Source organism: Denticeps clupeoides, chromosome 1, assembly GCF_900700375.1.
Source record: "Denticeps clupeoides chromosome 1, fDenClu1.1, whole genome shotgun sequence".
Taxonomy (NCBI): Eukaryota; Metazoa; Chordata; class Actinopteri; order Clupeiformes; family Denticipitidae; genus Denticeps; species Denticeps clupeoides.
In genome coordinates, this window is record NC_041707.1 from 36611296 (window position 1) to 36629690 (window position 18395).

The 18395-nt window shown below is 47.3% G+C and overlaps 2 protein-coding genes across 7 annotated transcripts; both read right to left on the minus strand.

Moving 5' to 3' along the window:
• Positions 1-41: 41 nt before the first annotated feature.
• On the minus strand, positions 42-9125 carry slc16a13 (solute carrier family 16 member 13). 2 transcript variants are annotated; one of them, XM_028999788.1, is made up of 7 exons: positions 8879-9125; positions 4292-4342; positions 3103-3318; positions 2874-3017; positions 2367-2623; positions 1474-2011; positions 42-1031 (listed from the first exon to the last, which is right to left on the minus strand). In XM_028999788.1, exons 3-7 carry the CDS (start codon positions 3314-3316, stop codon positions 709-711), a joined length of 1476 nt encoding a protein of 491 aa, XP_028855621.1. In that variant the 5' UTR covers positions 3317-3318; positions 4292-4342; positions 8879-9125; the 3' UTR covers positions 42-708. The 2 variants fall into 2 exon arrangements, with proteins under 2 accessions (XP_028855621.1, XP_028855629.1); XM_028999796.1 differs by lacking the exon at positions 4292-4342.
• A 1639-nt stretch (positions 9126-10764) lies between these two features.
• On the minus strand, positions 10765-18113 carry bcl6b (BCL6B transcription repressor). Of its 5 annotated transcripts, none has more exons than XM_028999745.1 (15): positions 17474-18113; positions 17169-17251; positions 16100-16990; positions 15766-15823; positions 15462-15680; positions 14976-15209; positions 14440-14601; positions 13993-14119; positions 13669-13880; positions 13428-13555; positions 13207-13344; positions 12998-13128; positions 12029-12166; positions 11782-11889; positions 10765-11516 (listed from the first exon to the last, which is right to left on the minus strand). In XM_028999745.1, the coding sequence occupies exons 5-15, from the start codon at positions 15677-15679 to the stop codon at positions 11472-11474; spliced, it is 1641 nt and encodes a 546-aa protein (XP_028855578.1). In that variant the 5' UTR covers position 15680; positions 15766-15823; positions 16100-16990; positions 17169-17251; positions 17474-18113; the 3' UTR covers positions 10765-11471. The 5 variants fall into 5 exon arrangements, with proteins under 5 accessions (XP_028855578.1, XP_028855586.1, XP_028855609.1 ...); XM_028999753.1 differs by having other exon boundaries at positions 16100-16771; positions 16848-17251; XM_028999776.1 differs by having other exon boundaries at positions 11803-11889; positions 16100-17251.
• Between the last annotated feature and the right edge of the window lie 282 nt (positions 18114-18395).

Below are 18395 nucleotides of genomic sequence, written 5' to 3' on the forward strand. Positions count from 1 at the left end.
TGAGTAGGTCTTTTGCAAGAGAGGTGTTCTCAAACATAAGAAAATAAGTGTCAATATGAGTAAGAAAATTCTTAAATTAAGATAAGACTATTGGGTCATGAGATGAGCATTCTAATGAGCTTTTTAATTTTCAGTTTGACTAGAAAACACAATACACACATGAACTTACCACACACACAGATTACGGTGTTCAGATATGAACTGTAACCTTACAGCCTAGAGGTCCCTGAGGGCATGTGTTACTTATTTAATCATTTCAGAACACCGAAAGGCACATTTCTTGCAGGCTCTTACCCCACACCGGAGGAGAGTCCCAAAGCACATTTTTATTTTTGCTCAAAAATTTATGTAAAAACGTAATGCAAGACTAAATTGTAGTGAAATTCCAATTCTTCACTAACCCCTTAAAAAGGAATTACTTCCTTAAAACTGTAACTTTTGTAACTCTTTCTACTGAAACCAATTACTACAAAAATAAATAAAACACAGAACTAGCCAATAAAAGTAATTTAACCAATTAAAAGAGATATTTATTATTAATAATAATAATAACCACTAATTGAAATTCCACAAAAGTCTGTGGTTTTAACCTTTTGTACACCATCACCTCATCTGCCAGCAGGAATCCCTCAGATAGACTCCGCCCCCTGTGCTAGTAGGCAACTCCCACAACCGTAAACTCTGATTACTGATCACGTCTTATGCCAGTCAGCAGCTGACATCATCCTCTGTCCTGCCTGAGGTGACACCGGAACGCTCCGGGTCGCCGACGGGACTGTGGATGTTTCCGTCCTCATCCTCCGACTCTACGGTTTCCATCTGGATGGGGGTGGTGGGGGAGGAAAGGCTTGTTGTGATGAGGCCTGACTCCAGGCTCGGCTCCTGAGCATCACTTTGGGCCTTGGTGGCCCCTGCTTTGGTACAAGTGCAGAAATTTGGCAGCGTAGTGGTTACAGCTGTACCCAGCAGGAGGAAGGTCCCGGCCATAACGAAAGAAGCAGCATAGGAGCCTGTCTGATCCTTCAACCAACCTGAAAGACGGCAAGGTCATTTATTAGCCACATATTCATACAGATTTAAATAAATATCATTACCATCGGTAATTACTGTACTACGTTGTTCCAGATAAACATTTTCAATAATCTAGTGATCTTCCTGAACACTTCTAAAAGGATGTACAAACAGTAACATGACCGGTGTTTCACATTTTATTATCATTATTTCACAGCTGTAGTATTCAATAATATATACTGTCACTGTCATTATTTATTCTTCTAATCACCCCAAAAAATCTCAGATCATCATAAACATCAAAAACTGTATTGGAATCTATGCATATCAAATTAATAAACAGTACACACTGTAATGGACGATCTTATGCAACTTATTACCATTTATTATACATTCACCCATATACACATAAAGCATTTTTCACCTTCAGCCTTTAATGAGGATACCAAAACCAAGACTCACCTGACAGCGGAGCTCCCAGGAGACCCCCGAGGCTCTCGATCAGATGGAGCAGCCCCAGTGCCCCCAAAGTGCGGTCCATGCCGACAATCTCTGGCACCGCAGCAAACACCAGCGGCGTCATTCCGCCGGAACAGAAGCCATAGGCCAGGCTAATGGCCATCAGTCCAGCGTACGAGCCGCCGAGCGATCCTAACGGCAGCAGGACCAGGAAAACGCCCACCAGCCCTGACCACACGGTCAACATGCGCGGCAGCCACACACGGCCCAGGTCCGAGGCCCAGCCCGCCACCACGCGCCCGATAATGTCCGCCACGCCCGTCGCCGACATCACGAAGGCCGCCTGGTACTCCGAGAAGCCTTCGTGACGACTGTGGGCCACCAGGTGGACATAGGGGACGAAGTAGCCAGAGTTGAAGAGCGTGACGGCCAGAGCGTACGTAAGGAAGGGCCTCTGGGTCAGCAGCGGAAGCTCAAAGTTCATGGACACTCGAGAGAGGAAGTTCCTGCAGGCAGATGAACGTCTGGACTCGGTCAGATTCTGTAGGAAACATCAATCCGCACCATAAACAGCTCTTCTATATTTCATTAACGCAGTAGCTACACAACATTAAATACGTGGAATGGACGTCTAGTCTGGCCTAGTATTGTTATTGAGGGAGTATATGCACAATTATGTATGTATACACTGCATCATCAGGATCATTTTGTTGCAATAGTAAACAATTAATGTTGCAATAGATATATATATATTTTTAAGTTGCAACATGCTTGGCCTGCTTTCATTTGCCCTGGTTAAACGTTAACAGATACTAAACCGCCCACTGACCTAGACACCTGCCGACAACCTTGCTTTATAAAGTTCCCGTGAGGTTCCTAAGTGCGGTTCTAATTACCTGTTTGACAGCCTTAGGGGTCGCAACTGGTCGAATAAGCGCCCCACAGGCCACTATGTTGAGGCTGAGCCCCCCCAGGACCAGCAGAGCCCCATTCCAGGCGTAGGTCTCCACCAGGAGCTGGAAGAGGGGGGAGAAAGCGAAAGAAGACAGGCCCACCCCGGTGAAGCCCAGCGCCATGGCCAGCGAGCGCCGCCGCGTGAAGTACTGCATTACCGACACGACGGTCGGGGTGAAGACGAACGCCCACCCTGAACCTGGGAGAACATGCGGATCGTGCCATTTGATTGGCTGAGAGGAATCACTGTGCATCTGCTGTGTACCTGATGACCGACTGAACAATCTTTCTTAGAAACAGATGGATGATAAAGGTTACAATTTTACACTGCAAAATTCTACAACCAGTTACAGCTGCCGATCTATAGCGCCAATATTGGTTATATTGGTTATATATAACATGATGTATCCATGTTAATATGACATGACGTGAGCTGTGCATGAGTATACCTGAGATAATTCCCATGGTGAGGTACAAGTGAGTGAGACTGGTGGCCTGAGAGGCCAGAATGAGCCCCAGTCCTGCCAGGATGCCACCGAACATCACTACGGGGCGAGCTCCATATAAATTACACAGAGCCGTGCCAAATGGACCTGCACATGCAGATAAGTGCACAATTACTCCATGTTGAAATATTTAAAAACCAAATCCAGACACACACACAGACACAGTACGTACTGAATAGCTGCTGGATGGCCAGCCCTATGGACGTGATCCAGGACACCGCCTGAGCGCTCTCGTCAAAGTACGACTCGAGCTCCACGAAGAAGACGCCCAGACTGCGGATCAAGCCGAACACCAACGCCGAGACCAAGAACAGAGCCCCCACCACCACCCAGCCCCAACCGCCCTCTGGGGCTGCCTGCCCGGTCTGGCCCTGGGGCTTCCCCATTACTGACGAGAAGGAGAAAAATCAATACAGTTTCAATGGTAAAATCTACCAAAAGTCATTTCATACTGTATATACTGTCACGTATACTGTATGCATGTTTATAATTCAAAACAGAAATTAGCCATTTCAGTCCTTAACAAAAGAGATGTGATCACCGCATCACCCGGCCCTACATGGCATGTTAGCGTATGCTTGTGTTTTGCCAGTCCATTTGCCGTCTGGTGGATTAATTGCCTAATTGCTCAATTATCCCACCAAAACAAGATGTCCTTAGCACATACCTGTGCATGTGAAGTCAACCGACTCTCATGGAACGAGACAATTATGATGCGGTGCCGAGCAGAGGCTTTCTCTGCAAATGTCATTTATTTTGCAAACTATAACCCATGATCGTGAAAATGTGCTCTACTGGGTGCAAAATGAATGCCAGAGGGGAAAAAACACATGTTTGTAACTGAATAATGGTAATAAAAAGAGCATGCTGCTGCAATAAATAGATGCTGCAATAAAAACGTACTTGGAATAAGACCAAAGACTACTCTTCAGGTGCCGAGGTCTTACCGTTGAGGAGGTACAGGCGTCTTTTTTTTTTTTTTTTTGTAAATCCCACAAAAATACAGTTTGTTTAGTTGAGCCAGAATTGCCCTGTTTTCCACTCATCAACTGACTAATTTTTTGCAGTTTTGATTACAGGACGAATAGCAACTGAACACGTAAAAAAAAAAAAAACTCAACTTATGTATTGCCAAAAGAAAGATAACGAAATTATATTATTACATTATCTTTTGTGTATTGCTTGCAAATGTACAGTTTCGCTCAGTCAATATCCCAATCACTTGTCTAATTATGTACTTTTTACCAATTAAATGACGCACACATGCCTTAATTCACAAAAAAAATCTCCATTATTCAATAACAAAGTCAGAAATGGACAGTACTTGTCTAATGATCATTTGAAACAGATTCTAGCCCTACCTGTTGCAGGTTCTGTGGTTGTCGCGAAATGTTCTCTCGTACAAAATCCACCTGAGTAAGGAGACAGCGTAATATATCTTTGCCCACAACGTCTCTCAGGATCAAGACATATAAGGAATACCCATCCCAGAAAGAAGCCTTGGCTAGCGTTCTGCTTCCATATAAAGGTACCACGCGCAGAAAAATGATACAGGAAACCGAAAGGGGAAATTATAACGAAACATTAGAGGTATTTTCGTTTTTATCAAATAAGCTAAGAAAGTATTCTATACCGAACCCCTGTCACTCAGCTTACAGACAGGTTCGAGGAAATTGCTGATCTTAATCTTGACTGACAAAGCCTTGTAATATTGACATCCTCGAGGAAGATCAGATGAACGATCCCACTCGGCGTCTCCACCTGCTTCCTGTGAGTCGGACGTGCGGCTCAGTGCGCCGCCGGCAAGCTTTGACCAAACAAGAACCTCAAAATCCAAAAAGGGTCATTGCCACCATGATCAAATATTCCACATACAGCATCACAATTTCTTTTAATTTGAGGAACTGTTTGGACATCATCAGAAAACCAGATTACTTAAATACAACTGGTTTTATGGTCATTTGGAATATTTTACGTTTCCAGGAAGGTCAATAAAATTCTTAAAATTACGCGAAAAAAATTACTTATCACATAATGAAAGCATTAAATCTTGTGTTTTGCAATACATTGACAAACCTGGCAGCCACATTTTCATTGAAAAATGTCCTGATATTATTTTGGAGGAAAAACAGTCCCATTATAGACATTCATTAATGTTTTAGAGTCAAAGTGACAGAAACGGGCAGTTTCAGGCATACCTTCCAAATAATCGTCTCTAAGACTTGGCCACCCCGAGATTGCACTTTCCCCAGTAATGCATGATCCCTTTGTTTGCCTTTGTTATAGGAGGATTTGCATGTGCGTGAACTTCCTCTTCCAGACAAGTTTTGTACCCGAACTTGCATTTTCACGATCCTACATGATTCCCAAATAAGGTTACTATGTAAATGGGAAAAACAATAATTGCGGCACATGCAGTTTTGCTGAAAATAATTTCTTGAGGGGGGGCACTTGAAAGAGTCAGCAGATTCTTCATGTAATAAGTCAGCTAATATGATCTGCAATGTTGTGGCTCTTTAAAAGGTCAAGTAAGGCATTCCTACACAATCTGGTCAAAGGTTACACAACGCGCTAACTCACGGACAGCGGCTGCCAATTCAAACTACAGATAGCTCTGACTTCACCTTTCCCCTTATTTTCTCGGGTCTAACACATTCATCAACACGATTTACCGCCTGATCCTACATGTTAACAGAAACATAAATTCTTTCTTTTCCTCAAAGCTGGGTAATATTTCAATTAAATATTACATTTATATTTTTATATTATATATTACATATATATTACATTTACATAAATATTACTTATCATTCCTGTATTAAGTGAAAGTGATTGCTTAGCAGCGAAATGTGTCCTTTGCATTTAACCATCACCCTTGGTGAGCAGTGGGCATGAAAGGCGCCCGGGGACCAGCGTGTGGGGATGGTACCTTAATCAAGGGGACCTCAGTGGCCACCACTGCCTTGATGGAATAAGGTGAGTAACCGGACTATTACACATGGTACACACAAAAAGAACCTGACTGTTCCAACTAGTCAAACTGAAAATGTTTTTTTTAAATCAATTGAATATTACAAAATATGATAAATGCCATTTCATCGCAGAAACCCCACCAGGTTTTCAGATTTCGTTTCCGTTAAAGTTTTAAAGGTAGTGGTGGCCTAGCAGGTAAAGAAGTTGAACCATAATCGGAAAGGTGCTGTGAAGCTATTGCAGCTACTAAGCTTGCACCTAAATCAACCATTTCTCAGATCATCAAGGTAGTGGTGACCTAGAGGTTAAGGAAGCGACCCCGTAATCAGAAGGTTGCCGATCTGCCAAGGTGTCACTGAGGTGCCACTGAGCAAAGCACCGTCCCCACACACTGCTCCCCGGGCGCCTTTCATGGCTGCCCACTGCTCACTCAGGGTGATGGGTTACATGCAGAGGACAAATTTCACTGTTTGCACCTTGTGCTGTGCTGCTGTGTATCATATGTGACAATCACTTCACTTAAAAAAAAAAAAAAAAAACTTCAAGGAGAGTGGTTCAAATGTTGTGAAGAAGGCTTCGGGGGGCCCAAGAAAGTCCAGCAAGCTCCAGGATTCTCTCCTAAAGATCATTCCACTGTGGGATCGGGGTGCCACCAGTGCAGAGCTTGCTCCGGAATGGCAGCAGGCAGGTGTGAGGGCATCTACAAGCACAGTGAGGCCAAGACGCTTGGAGGACGGCCTGGCGTCAAAAAATGGCCGCAAAGAAGCCACATCTCTCAAAGAGAGATATCAAGGACAGACTGATATTCTGCAAACGGACTGCTGAGGACTGGAGTAAATTCATTTTCTCTGATTAAGCCCCTTTCCGATTGTTTGGGCCATCTGGATTGTCCGGAGAAGAAAAGGTGAACGCTACCATCAGTTCTGTCTCGTGCCAACAGTAAAACATCCTGAGACCATTCATGTGTGGAGCTGCTTCTCATCCAAGGGAGTGGGCTCACTCACAATTCTGCCTAGGAACACAGCCATGAATAAAGAATGGTACCAAAACATCCTCCGACAGCAACTTCTCCCTACCATGCAAGAACAGTCTGGTGAAGAACAATGCCTTTTCCAGCATGATCGAGCACCGTGCCATAAGGCTAAAGTGATTGACATTTGACATTTTAGGTCCATGATCAAATCTCAAGAGGTGGGTGGACAAACAAAAACCCACAAATTCCTACAAACTCCAAGCACTGATTATGAAGGAATGGGTCTCCATCGGTCAGGATTTGGCCCAGAAGTTGATTGATGGCATCTTGAAATATTGACTCTTTGCATAAACTTGATGTGATTGTCAATAAAAAACCTTTGAAACATATAAAATGCTTGTAATTACACTTCAGTAAAACAACACAGAAGCAGCAAACTTGAAACGTGAAAACCAGTATTCGTCAAACTGTATATGCCACAACTGTGTGTCCACGTGTCTGTTGTCAAATACAACAGAGAAAGTAATTTATTTAATTTATTTGTTGAAAACCCATTTACATTTACAGCATTTATCAGACACCATTATCTAGAGAGACTTACAATCAGTAGTTACAGGGACAGTCCCCCCCGGAGCAGCTCAGCGTTAAGTGTCTTGCTCAGGGACACAATGGTAGTAAGCGGGGTTTGAACCTGAGTCTTCTGGTTCACAGGCGAGTGTGTTACCCACTAGGCTACTACCACCCCAAAACACCGCCTGACAGGCAAAAGACAAGATGATACCAGTAAGGCTGGGATTTATAGAGGGACCTGCATGCTTATAAAAAGCGAATAGTGAAAGTGAAGTGATTGTCATTGTGAAACACTGCAGCACAGCACAACGAAATGAGTCCTCTGCATTTAACCATCACCCTTGGTGAGCAGTGGGCAGCCATGACAGGCTCCCGGGGACCAGCGTGTGGGGACGGTGCCCTGCTCAGTGGCACCTCAGTGGCACCTTGGCAGAAAGGGATTCGAACCGGCAACCTTCTGATTACGGGGCCGCTTCCTTAACCCCACATGCCCCCTAATATTGATGTATAAAACGTACATTTTACCAACGTACATTTTATCAATAATAATACTGATGTATTGAACGTACAATACAGGCAAAAAGTTTGGACGCACCTTCTCATTCAATGTGTTTTCTTTATTTTCATGACCATTTACATTGGTAGATTCTCACTGAAGGCATCAAAACTATGAATAAACACATGTGGAGTTATGTTCTTAACAAAAAAAGGTGAAATAAGTGAAAACATGTTTTATATTCTAGTTTCTTTGCTCTGATTACTGCTTTACACACTCTTGCCATTCTCTCGATGAGCTTCAAGAGGTCGTCACCTGTAATGGTTCTCCAACAGTCTTGAAGGAGTTCCCAGAGGTGTTTAGCACTTGTTGGGGTCCAGCTCACCCCAAACCATCTGGATTGGGTTCAGGTCCGGTGACTGTGGAGGCCAGGTCTCCACTTTTTGTTAAGTACATAACTCCACATGTGTTCATTCATAGTTTTGATGCCTTCAGTGAGAATCTACCAACGTAAATGGTCATGAAAATAAAGAAAACACATTTTGGCCTGTTCTGTACTTTTTACCAGGGTGTTTATGTGTTCAGCCAGCGGACGTACAGCTGGTTTGAAGAAGAGCTTAAACTGATCGATATTACTTATTAAACCACTTGATTCTGTGTCTGTGTGCCCATGTGCATTTTTCCGGCCGCCTTTTGGCCGTTTCGGCGCCTCGTACTCGGGCGCTTCCGGCGCCCCGGTCCTCACCCCGCCGGTCAATAATCGGTATTTACCCTCCCGGAAGCGGCTCAAGACGGCCCGTTCCAACCGAGCCGGTTCCTGGCGGACCGAAAGCGCCGATCGAAATTTAAGGCCATGTACATGCAACAGCAAAGTCATTTATCACGACTCTTATTACATGGTGTAATGTGGTTTTATATATTTACAAAGCATCTTACCGCCCTCACGTCCCACGTCTTGTGACGCCAACCCGTGTAACTCGGCCTGTCGGCGACATGGCGACACCTGACCTCCTCCACGGTTCCTCCTCTCCTAAGTCGGGTCCCGCCGCGCGCTTGTCATTTAAGCGGTGTCGGGGACGGCCACGCGCGTCACCCTCCGCGACAGAGCTGACCCCTGGCGGGCGTGGAGGGACGTGGGCCGTCAAACATTAACCCGCCTGCTCAGTGCGGGGAGGTGGGCAGGGTGTCTGATGTGCAGAGAGTGTCACGGGTGTGGCTACTAGTTAGTGAGCTACTAGTTGTGGCTTAGTTGGGCTGCCCTAGTTAGGGTAACGGGCCACCGTTGCACAAATATACCACTATAACCACATTTTTCAGTACCAGTCGTACGATGCAACCGCTGCTTCTGTTTGTTCCCTCCGAGACACGGAATCAAGCGCGCAGACCACCGGCAGACTCCTGAAAACTGCTAAACGAACCAGAAGGTCACCACCACCGTAACAACTAAAGCTTCAGGGATCTTCAAATGGACCAGCAGCATAATCATGAACACGTAAGACACTGGACTAAAAAAACCTACTCTGCACTGTCCAGCACCTCCAAACATGGACAGGTGCTCTTTACTACACTGTGGACTTCTCCACCTCTACAACTGTAGGACTTGTTCTCTTATTGGACAAATCATCACAAACACCAAGCGCAGGCTCACTCTGTCCTGGAAGGGCGTCCCTCTCTGTACCACTCCTTCCCGAGGTTTCTTCCTTGTGCGCAGAAGGGTCCAGTGTGGGGGGTGTCAAAGCCCATTGAGACATACTGTATGTGATTTTGGGCTATATATATATATAATGTTGTTGTTGTTGTTGTTGTTACTATAATAGGGACGGACGGACTATAAGAATGGATGTATTATGTGTAATACAATGCATTTGACAATTTATCTAGAGTGTGTATATGTTTTTGTCCCATTAAAGGAGCCGTTATGAGATATTGTCAGACGCAGCACCTATCAGTGTTCTGCAGCTGGCCACCTCACGAAGTTTATACAGATTAGGGGAGTAAAAACGATGGGTTAATGTCTACGTGTGTCTGCACGTTCTTTACATTCTTATCATGATCGCGTTCGAGGCAAAATTCAAGGATGGATGTTTCTAAGGAAGAGGCCAGTTGGGTCAAAAGGTCACGACAAGACTGACAAGTTTAAGTACTAAAGTGATTTCGGCAGAGGTTCCGCACCACCACCTCGCAGGAAGTGGAAACGGCAGCGGCCCGGTGCCCCTCTCTGGGACGGGAAACTGTCTCCTGCGCAGATGTTGACACACTCGTCGCACGGTGTGTCCATGTGTGCCCTCCTTTTCAAAATGAAATGGGAAATCTCACACACACACACACACACACACACACACCCTCACAAGGCCTGGAAACAGGTGCCCGGGACTCTATTGTTCCTTCCCTTCACCAACACCCACTGAGAGGTCTTAGCAACCCAGACGTGAGAAGCCATGAGTCACCGGCCTTAGTGCCGGGATAATGGCAGGAAAGAGAGGCTGAAGGCTTTCTCGGGGCAGTGGTGGCCTAGCGGTTAAGGAAGCGGCCCCGTAACCAGACGGTTGCCGGTTCGAATCCCGATCCGCCAAGGTGCTACTGAAGTGCCACTGAGCAAAGCACCGTCCCCACACGCTGCTCCCCGGGCGCCTGTCATGGCTGCCCACTGCTCACCAAGGGCGATGGTTAAAAGCAGAGGACACATTTCGTTGTGTCACCCTGTGCTGTGCTGTATATCACAATGACAATCACTTTCACTTCAAGAAAGGTCACTTATTTCGAAAATGGAACACAGATGCCTACGCTGGCACCTACTGAACGACCAATAAGGGGGTCAAGACGACACTTCAATTAATTTATTTTGTAAAAAATGTTTCTTGTCTTTGTCCAGCAAAAGAGCTCAATATAATTTGAATAACCTTATCATATTAATCAACCTCCAGTCTTTACAGTTTGCATTACTCGGATAGAATAGAAGTCCTTGACCTGCTCGGACCCTTAATAGATAATCATTACACATCTTTCTCGGGTTATAACAGATGTTAAGAAAAGAACACAAAAGCCAAATGAGCATAAGTTTCAACAAGCTCTCTGCAAACAACAGCGGCTCCAGGCCTGACAAATCAGTACATATAAATACGGAAACATTAAAAAAATACGTGTTCGGTAAAAAAAAAAAAAAAAAACACTTAGCATTTTCCAATCTACAACATTCTTTGTCCACCAGAAATACTTTCTCTTCTTTCAAATCTCCCGTTCACCGTGTTACCAGTTTTGCAAGTCATTCAGCGTTCACAAATCCATCGTGTATTTCACCTATTAGCTCCTTCCACGGCTCCACCACTCACTGCACAAACCATCCGCCATGTCTTCCTTTTCTTTCCTTAAGTTGTCGGCACGACTGCGTGATTCTGAATGTGACCCATCTATGACCATAATCGTGCTGGACAATCTGTAATTACACATTTCTTCCGAATTTTTACGTCTTGAAACCACAGTCTGCAGGCTTCCATCATTCCGATTTATTCTTCACCCCTCCTCCAAGGCTTCAGCAGGCCTGCAGCATGGCTGGCTGGTAGGGACCATTGAGGACCTTCAAGAGAGTGTTATTGTCAGCACAACAGTCTACACAGTGTACAGTGTCTTGAACACAAAAGAAATGTATAGACCGCTCCAAAAAACTGAGGGGAACACTTGAACAAATCAAACTGTCCGCTCAGGAAGCAACACCGATCGACCCTCAATTTCACATGCAGTCGCGCAAACGGAACAGACAACAGGCGGAAATGAGCGGGAATTAGCAAGACGTCCCGAGTAAAGGCGTGGCCCCCCGCGTATTTAATCCGTGAAAAGATTACCCGCGCCACCTTGTATCGGACCTTGGTGTTGGTGACGGCGCCGTGCTTCTGTCTCAGGTGGAGGCGGAGCTGACTCTTGTGACGGAAGTGAAGGTCACACTTCTCACACTGGCAGAGAGGGACGGCGAAATAAAACACAGGCCTCAGTCAAAGAACATGACGAACAAAAGAAAGCACGAACTATATACAGATGCGCACGTGTGTGTGTGTGTGTGTGTGTGTGTGCGTGCATGATGTGCACACTCACGCTGTACGGCTTCTCCCCGGTGTGTATGCGCAGGTGGCTCTTGAGCGTCTGCAGGTGGCGGAAGCGGGTTCCGCAGGTGTGGCACGGATACGGCTTCTCCCCGGTGTGGATTAGGACGTGAGCCCGCAGGTGAGCGACCTGTCAATCAAACACACGGCGGTGAGCAACTGAGCGATTTGACCTGTCAGATTAGAGCTAAGCATCCAGCGTCTGCAGCAGGGCTGGGGCGGAATGGCGGTTTATCGCGATATACTTTCCAACATTGAAAGGTTTGATTTTCATCACAACTTTTTCTGAAATTGAAAGACTGGTACCGAAGACACCAGAGATAATCAACAGCTAAGAAACGTACAAACGTCACGTGGTGCTGCATGTGTGACATCTAAAGAACTCGCCTGAGATGAAATGTGTTCTATGTTTTCAAACGAAAGTTATTGTAACTTATAAATCAAAGCCTGCCCGACTCAAATCTGATTGGTTGATTTGCTAAGTAAACCAATCAGGATGCTCTTTGTCCAGTGCTTTGTCTCTCTCATTCCATTGCATACACACGGTACTCTCTCACGTTCACTTTGCATCAGGGAGCTGCTGTCCATAAATCGGGAGACTCCCGAAACGTCCGGGTGACATGGGATGTCCACAAAATACACTAATTTCATCTACTTTTACCTAGATCGTGGTAGGATGGTAGTAGCCTAGTGGGTAACACACTCGCCTATGAACCAGAAGACCCAGGTCTTCTACCATTGTGTCCCGGAGCAAGACACTTAACCCAAAGTTGCTCCGGGGGGGGGGACTGTCCCTGTAACTACTGATTGTAAGTCGCTCTGGATAAGGGCGTCTGGTAAATGCTGTGAATGTAAGTGGACATCGAGCTCGTATAGTTGCCCAGCACTAATCCACCAAGGGGTGTTCTTACAAGACAGGTTAGCATGCAAACTCCAGCAGTTTCATGCGTCTCGTCCATACCTGGACAAACCTGGCTCCACAGGTGTCACAGTGGTACGGCTTCTCCCCCGAGTGGATGCGGGAGTGCGTCTTGAGGTTGGCTGGACGGTTGAACTGGGCTCCACACACGCCGCAGCGGTAGGGCTTCTCTCCTGTGAGAGGCCAGGATCCCTTCTCAGTGGCCATACATCCAAACCGTCTACAATTCCCCAGCATGCATCAGTGCGTACCTGTGAAGCTGGCCTTAGGGGGACCCTGGTTTCTGCTGTAAGAGATTGGCGAGTGGCTGCCCTCTCGTTTGACTGGATGTTTGTTCTGATCTGCAACTTCCGGCTCAGGTGAAGGGTGCTGATAAAGAGATCGACGGGCTACGAGGGAAATAAGAAAATTGAAAATCTCAAGCAATTACATAGCGATTCCATGTGCAATGTTGGGGGGGGGGGGGGCTGACCTGGATCTCCTTTTAACAGAAGTGTCCTGGGTTGCAGGATGGGGTCCAGTGAGTGGGCTAGAAACCCTTGGAGTGGCAGGAATGATGGTTTTGGGCGTGACAAGCCGCTCAGAATGACTGGTCCATGTCTGAAAAGTGATGGCGTGATAAATGATATAAGTAAAATCAGTAACCTTTACCCCAACCATCTCTCACCACCCAAGGAAGCATGCTTTGAGGTATGCTAAATCAACCAACTCACCTGTCACCGACCTCCAGGTCCGCCTTTGGCAAATCCTTGTTGGTCATTTTGGGCGTGGCCTCCATGCTGCTCTCAGCGGGGGGAGAGCAGATGCAGTCCTGCTGCCCGTCCCCTGGTCCTTCTTCTTTGATGTTTGAGGCGCAGAGAGGGTTTAGAACAATGTACTTATACTTCTTCCAGTTACAAGCCTTGGGGTCAGGGACAGGCTTACTCTAAAAACAAAAAACGAATGAACCTTCAGTTTGGGCATGTTGGACAGTGGCGGTTCTGAGCAGTTCGCCCATATCCATGTTGGTTACGGTGTACAGGCTTAAGAACATGTACCCTCAGATTGGGGCTGAGGTTGCAGCTGCTGAACTCGACGGGTGAGTTGGGATGGCAGCCAGATTGAGAAGGGCTGTCTGGTGACCGAGTGCCAAATCCAGCGGCGCCCCGCTGATCTCCGGGGACCCTGCGGGAAAAGGTGTAATGTTGGCTATTGGTAACGTAGTTCTAGAAAGTGAAGTGAAAGTGAAATGATTGCACGACAGCACAGCACACGGTGCACACAGTGAAATTTGTCCTCTGCATTTATCCCATCACCCTTGGTGAGCAGTGGGCAGCCATGACAGGCGCCCGGGGAGCAGTGTGTGGGGACGGTGCTTTGCTCAGTGGCACCTCAGTGGCACCTTGGCTGATCGGAATTCGAACCTGCAACCTTCTTATTACGGGGCCGCTTCCTTAACCACCAGGACACCACTGTCCCATCTGATCCTCTTGCTCTTTTCTCACCTCGCCGTGTCCCTGCACTCCTCTGCCTCGGCTGCCGGTGCCGTGGGTGTGCGGCAGCTCATGCTGGAGTTAGACAGCGCTCCACCGGGGGGCGCTCTGAGGACAGCTGAAGGGATGGCAGATAGATCCAAAAGGGGAGGACTGACTGGGATTCTGTCGCTACTGGAAACAACGCAAGGCGACATGTCAATCATAACATCTCATATGTTGGTAGTAGCCTAGTGGGTAACACACTCGCCTATGAACCAGAAGACCCGGGTTCAAATCCCACCTACTACCATTGTGTCCCTGAGCAAGACACTTAACCCTAAGTTGCTCCAGGGGGGGACTGTCCCTGTAACTACTGACTGTAAGTCGCTCTGGATAAGGGCGTTGGGTAAATGCTGTAAATCTCATACATTTAGCTTTTCACAAATTCCAGTCACAGGTTGGACAGTATTTACCAGTCTGTAAATTTGATCAGAATCGACTGCTATAGTCTAGTTTCTCCGCTAGATGTTAAAGGGAATGTTCCCTTGGTGCGGGTGCTCTCTGACCTCTGTGCCACGAAGGCTCGGCAGGTGTTGGCCACGTGCTCCATTTGGAGGTAGGTGGCGGCGGCCAGGACCCCGGGCACCGTTCGGGGGGTGAGGGGCAGGCGCGAGGTGTACATGAAGTCCAGCAGCAGAGACACGCTGGCCGCGTCCAGGCTGTCAGGCAGAGGGAGGGACATGCCGCGCTCACCGCCGGCGCCCAGAACCCGCCGGGAAAACAGGGTGTAGAAGAACTCGCTGAGGGAGGGGAGCGTGAAAATTCAGATGTGCGCAAGGAGAGGCTTGGATTCAGCAATATGATTCCGCAAGGTAGGTGGTAAACACGGTTAGCTGAGGACTGAGCGTGCAGGAAACGTTGAGGTTTCGTATGAAGTTATTCATAATTAGAAAATTATGAAAAATTAGAAAAAAGAGGAAAAGAATTGCAAGATGACTGAACCGAAAGGGGCGGGGAGGAGAAAGAGAGGAGTCTGTGTACTCAAGTCCGACCTGCAGGCGATGAGCACGGCACAGTGGGCCCTCAGCCTGGCAGTCCCCACCAGCAGGGTGGCATCAGTCAAAATGTCCCTGTGCCTCAGCTCGTTCAGGTTGAGCAGCACGTCGTTGGAGTGGCGCGTGAACTCCTTCACGTACCCCTCCACCGCGTCCCCTCCAGCGCCGCGCGTTCCATTCACCCGGTAGCCCTCCGCCACCTGCATTTTACTCATCCTGGTCAAAATCAAATATTACACACTATTTCACACATATTGGTGAAAAAAAAACTTGCACCATGGTTCATGCATGGATTATATACCTTGTTTAGCCAGACAGCCAGCTCTGTGTACTTGGGGAGACCAGCTCCCTACTCGTACCTGAAGGGTAAGAACGAAAAAACAAAGTCGCATATTAACCTTGAACCCTGGACCTCAAAACCCCAGGAAGAATGCCCATGCACACTGCTGCAACAAATTTGAAGTAGAAACCACATGCAATGGAGTCGAATGGACATTCTTTGGATCATTTGTTCTGGTCGAGTACGATACACGGGTCACAAAAAAATTACAGCGCGCCACTTTGGAATTGCATCTGAGGGTGCCGAGCATCTCAATCCTAGGGGCACACGCGCATGCATGCGTCCGTCCACTCACCCCGACCAGCAGGGACGAGACAAAACTCGTCTTAGCGCTCCCTCGGCAGCCCTCTTGACCGTTCAGGATACCAGCCCAAGCCACAAGTGAGGGGTTCCCTCCTGCCCCTGCCGTGGCTCAGTGACAATGGCCAGGGCTGTCGTTGGGCGGGGAGTCTTTATAACGTCGTGCAGGAAGCCCCCCATGCGGCCAGGGGCGGCCATTTCCTCCTTCCGCCAGCGGCCCACGCGCCGACCTGGAAGCTTTGCAGGAAAGGTTGCGGCGCAGAGCTCCAGGTATTTTTAGTCGACTACTAGTGTTAGTTTAACCTTAACTGCGCTTCATCTTCAGTGTTTAGGGATCACAGGAAAGGATCCTGTTTGCTTTTGTGTGCGCGCGTGTCGGTTCGCGATGAATGCGAGAGCACCGGATTGGCCAGCACACGCCTCGCGCCGTCAGCTATCCTGCATGTCAACCGGCGCTGTCTCCCTACCCAAACAAGCAACCTCAGGGATAAAAGAGACCGAGGGGAAGTCCGAAGACACTGCAGGAGCTCCACGTCCACAACCCGAGACCTTCTGCTCCCTTGCCTGACTGTTGGCCAGCCAACTGGACTTTGCACGCGACCTAGTAGCACAAGGCCAAAGAAGCCAATGTTTAATTTTGAAGCATTCAAATTCGAATCAGTCCAACCTGGAACAGGAAAAAACGAGTGAGGAATGGAGCCTCTTCATCACCGGTGATCAGAAATAATATTGAGGAGACCCACCGGAACAGCCCTGGTCCCTCAAGGCATGGACTCCACTAGACCACTGAAGGCGATATCTGGCACTGAGACGTTAGATGCTTGTAAGTTACGAGATGGTGTGTCCATGATTTTGGACGTGTTTACCAGCAGTTTTTGACAACGTCCTGCTGAAAGAGGGCACTGCCATTTCCATGAAGGTCAGCATCAATGTTAAGGCAGATGACACTTATAAAAGTAACATCCACATGAATGGCATGCCCAAAAGCATCATGCTGCCTCCATCTGCTTGCTTTATTTCCACAATTCATCCTGTTGCCATGTGTTCTAGTGGCAGGCACACACCTGGCCATACAGGGGATAAGGACACCTGCTTGGTCCAGTTCTGATGCTCACAGGGCCATTGTAGGTGTGCTTGGCAGTAGACCCTGACAAAAGACAATAACGTTACCCACGTCACCTGATCGTAACATTACAATTCTACAATTCTCAATAAAGTCATGGCAAGACTTCATCCACACAACATGATCATATAGCATCTTCATATAGCAGATTTGTCCTGTGTGCAGTGTACAAATTTCTAAAATACAGTCATGCATGGCCCAAAGCATTTCATATCAGCTTATGTACTGGTGAAAAGCTGTCCTCACCACTATCCATAGAAGGTGCCGGAAGCTTCTGTCCAGCTTCCTGACTCAGGAGGGGTTAACCATCTTATGTGCTTTGTTATGGGCACTCGGGGAAGGAAATGGAGAGTGAAAAAAATGATTTGGGGAGATACCCTTTCACAGCTGAAAAACAACCCCACCGCCGACATGCAGAGCGATGGAGTCGACAGATGTGCAGGAACTTCCCCCCCCGGACTGGCTTCTGAAGGCATCCTGTGACAGGCAGACACACTGAGACAGGGATAAAACGCCCGCGCAGGACATCCGGCACGGTACAACTGGGAAGAGGGAAGAGAATGAGGACCTCGGTTAACCAGGAACCGCTGGAAAAATGACCTCATCTTAAACAATACACGCCAACGCAATGCATGCAGCTCGTTCAACATTTTCAGTAATAACCATAGTAATAAATGAATAAAAGTAATAAAATGCATAAAAGTCTACACATATAATTATGCCACAGCTCAGGGGAGTGAACATTAGTCCATACGGAGATCCCTTAACGCCTCGTGCAAACGAACGGATGCGGCCAAAAATTCCCTCTTCGAATGGACAGCCTCCTGTTTACTAATGAGAGTCGGAAACTCTGGCTTTGCACTGGGGTGTTGAGTGCGTGTGTGAGCCTGTGTGCCTTTATTTGTTTTGGTGGGGGCGAGGGGGGGGGGGGATCAATTGTCTGCAGAAAAAAAAAAAGAGAAGAGAAGAAAACAACAGAAAAAAAAAAAAAAAAAAACATAAGATGGAGATGTAGGTCTAGGCAACTTCCAGGCATTGTGCAAATAACGGAAGCGAAGGGGCGGAGGAGGAAAAGTGAGAACATTACCAAACGGGTTCGCCAATTAGCGGAAGCCATCCAGTCTGCTGAGCCCGGGCTGCAGCGCCGGCCTCGTGAAGAACCTCCCTA

Coding starts and splice junctions, on each gene's coding strand:
- bcl6b (XM_028999745.1), bottom strand. CDS start 15,679: ATGAGTAAAATGCAGGTGGCGGAGGGCTACCGGGTGAATGGAACGCGC. Junction 15,210..15,461: donor GCCGTGCTCATCGCCTGCAG/GTCGGACTTGAG, acceptor CCCCTCCCTCAG/CGAGTTCTTCTACACCCTGT. Junction 12,167..12,997: donor GTGGAGCCAGGTTTGTCCAG/GTATGGACGAGA, acceptor TTTGATTGACAG/GTCGCTCACCTGCGGGCTCA.
- slc16a13 (XM_028999796.1), bottom strand. CDS start 3,316: ATGGGGAAGCCCCAGGGCCAGACCGGGCAGGCAGCCCCAGAGGGCGGT. Junction 2,012..2,366: donor CCCCTAAGGCTGTCAAACAG/GTAATTAGAACC, acceptor TGTTTCCTACAG/AATCTGACCGAGTCCAGACG. Junction 1,032..1,473: donor CCTGGGAGCTCCGCTGTCAG/GTGAGTCTTGGT, acceptor GCCGTCTTTCAG/GTTGGTTGAAGGATCAGACA.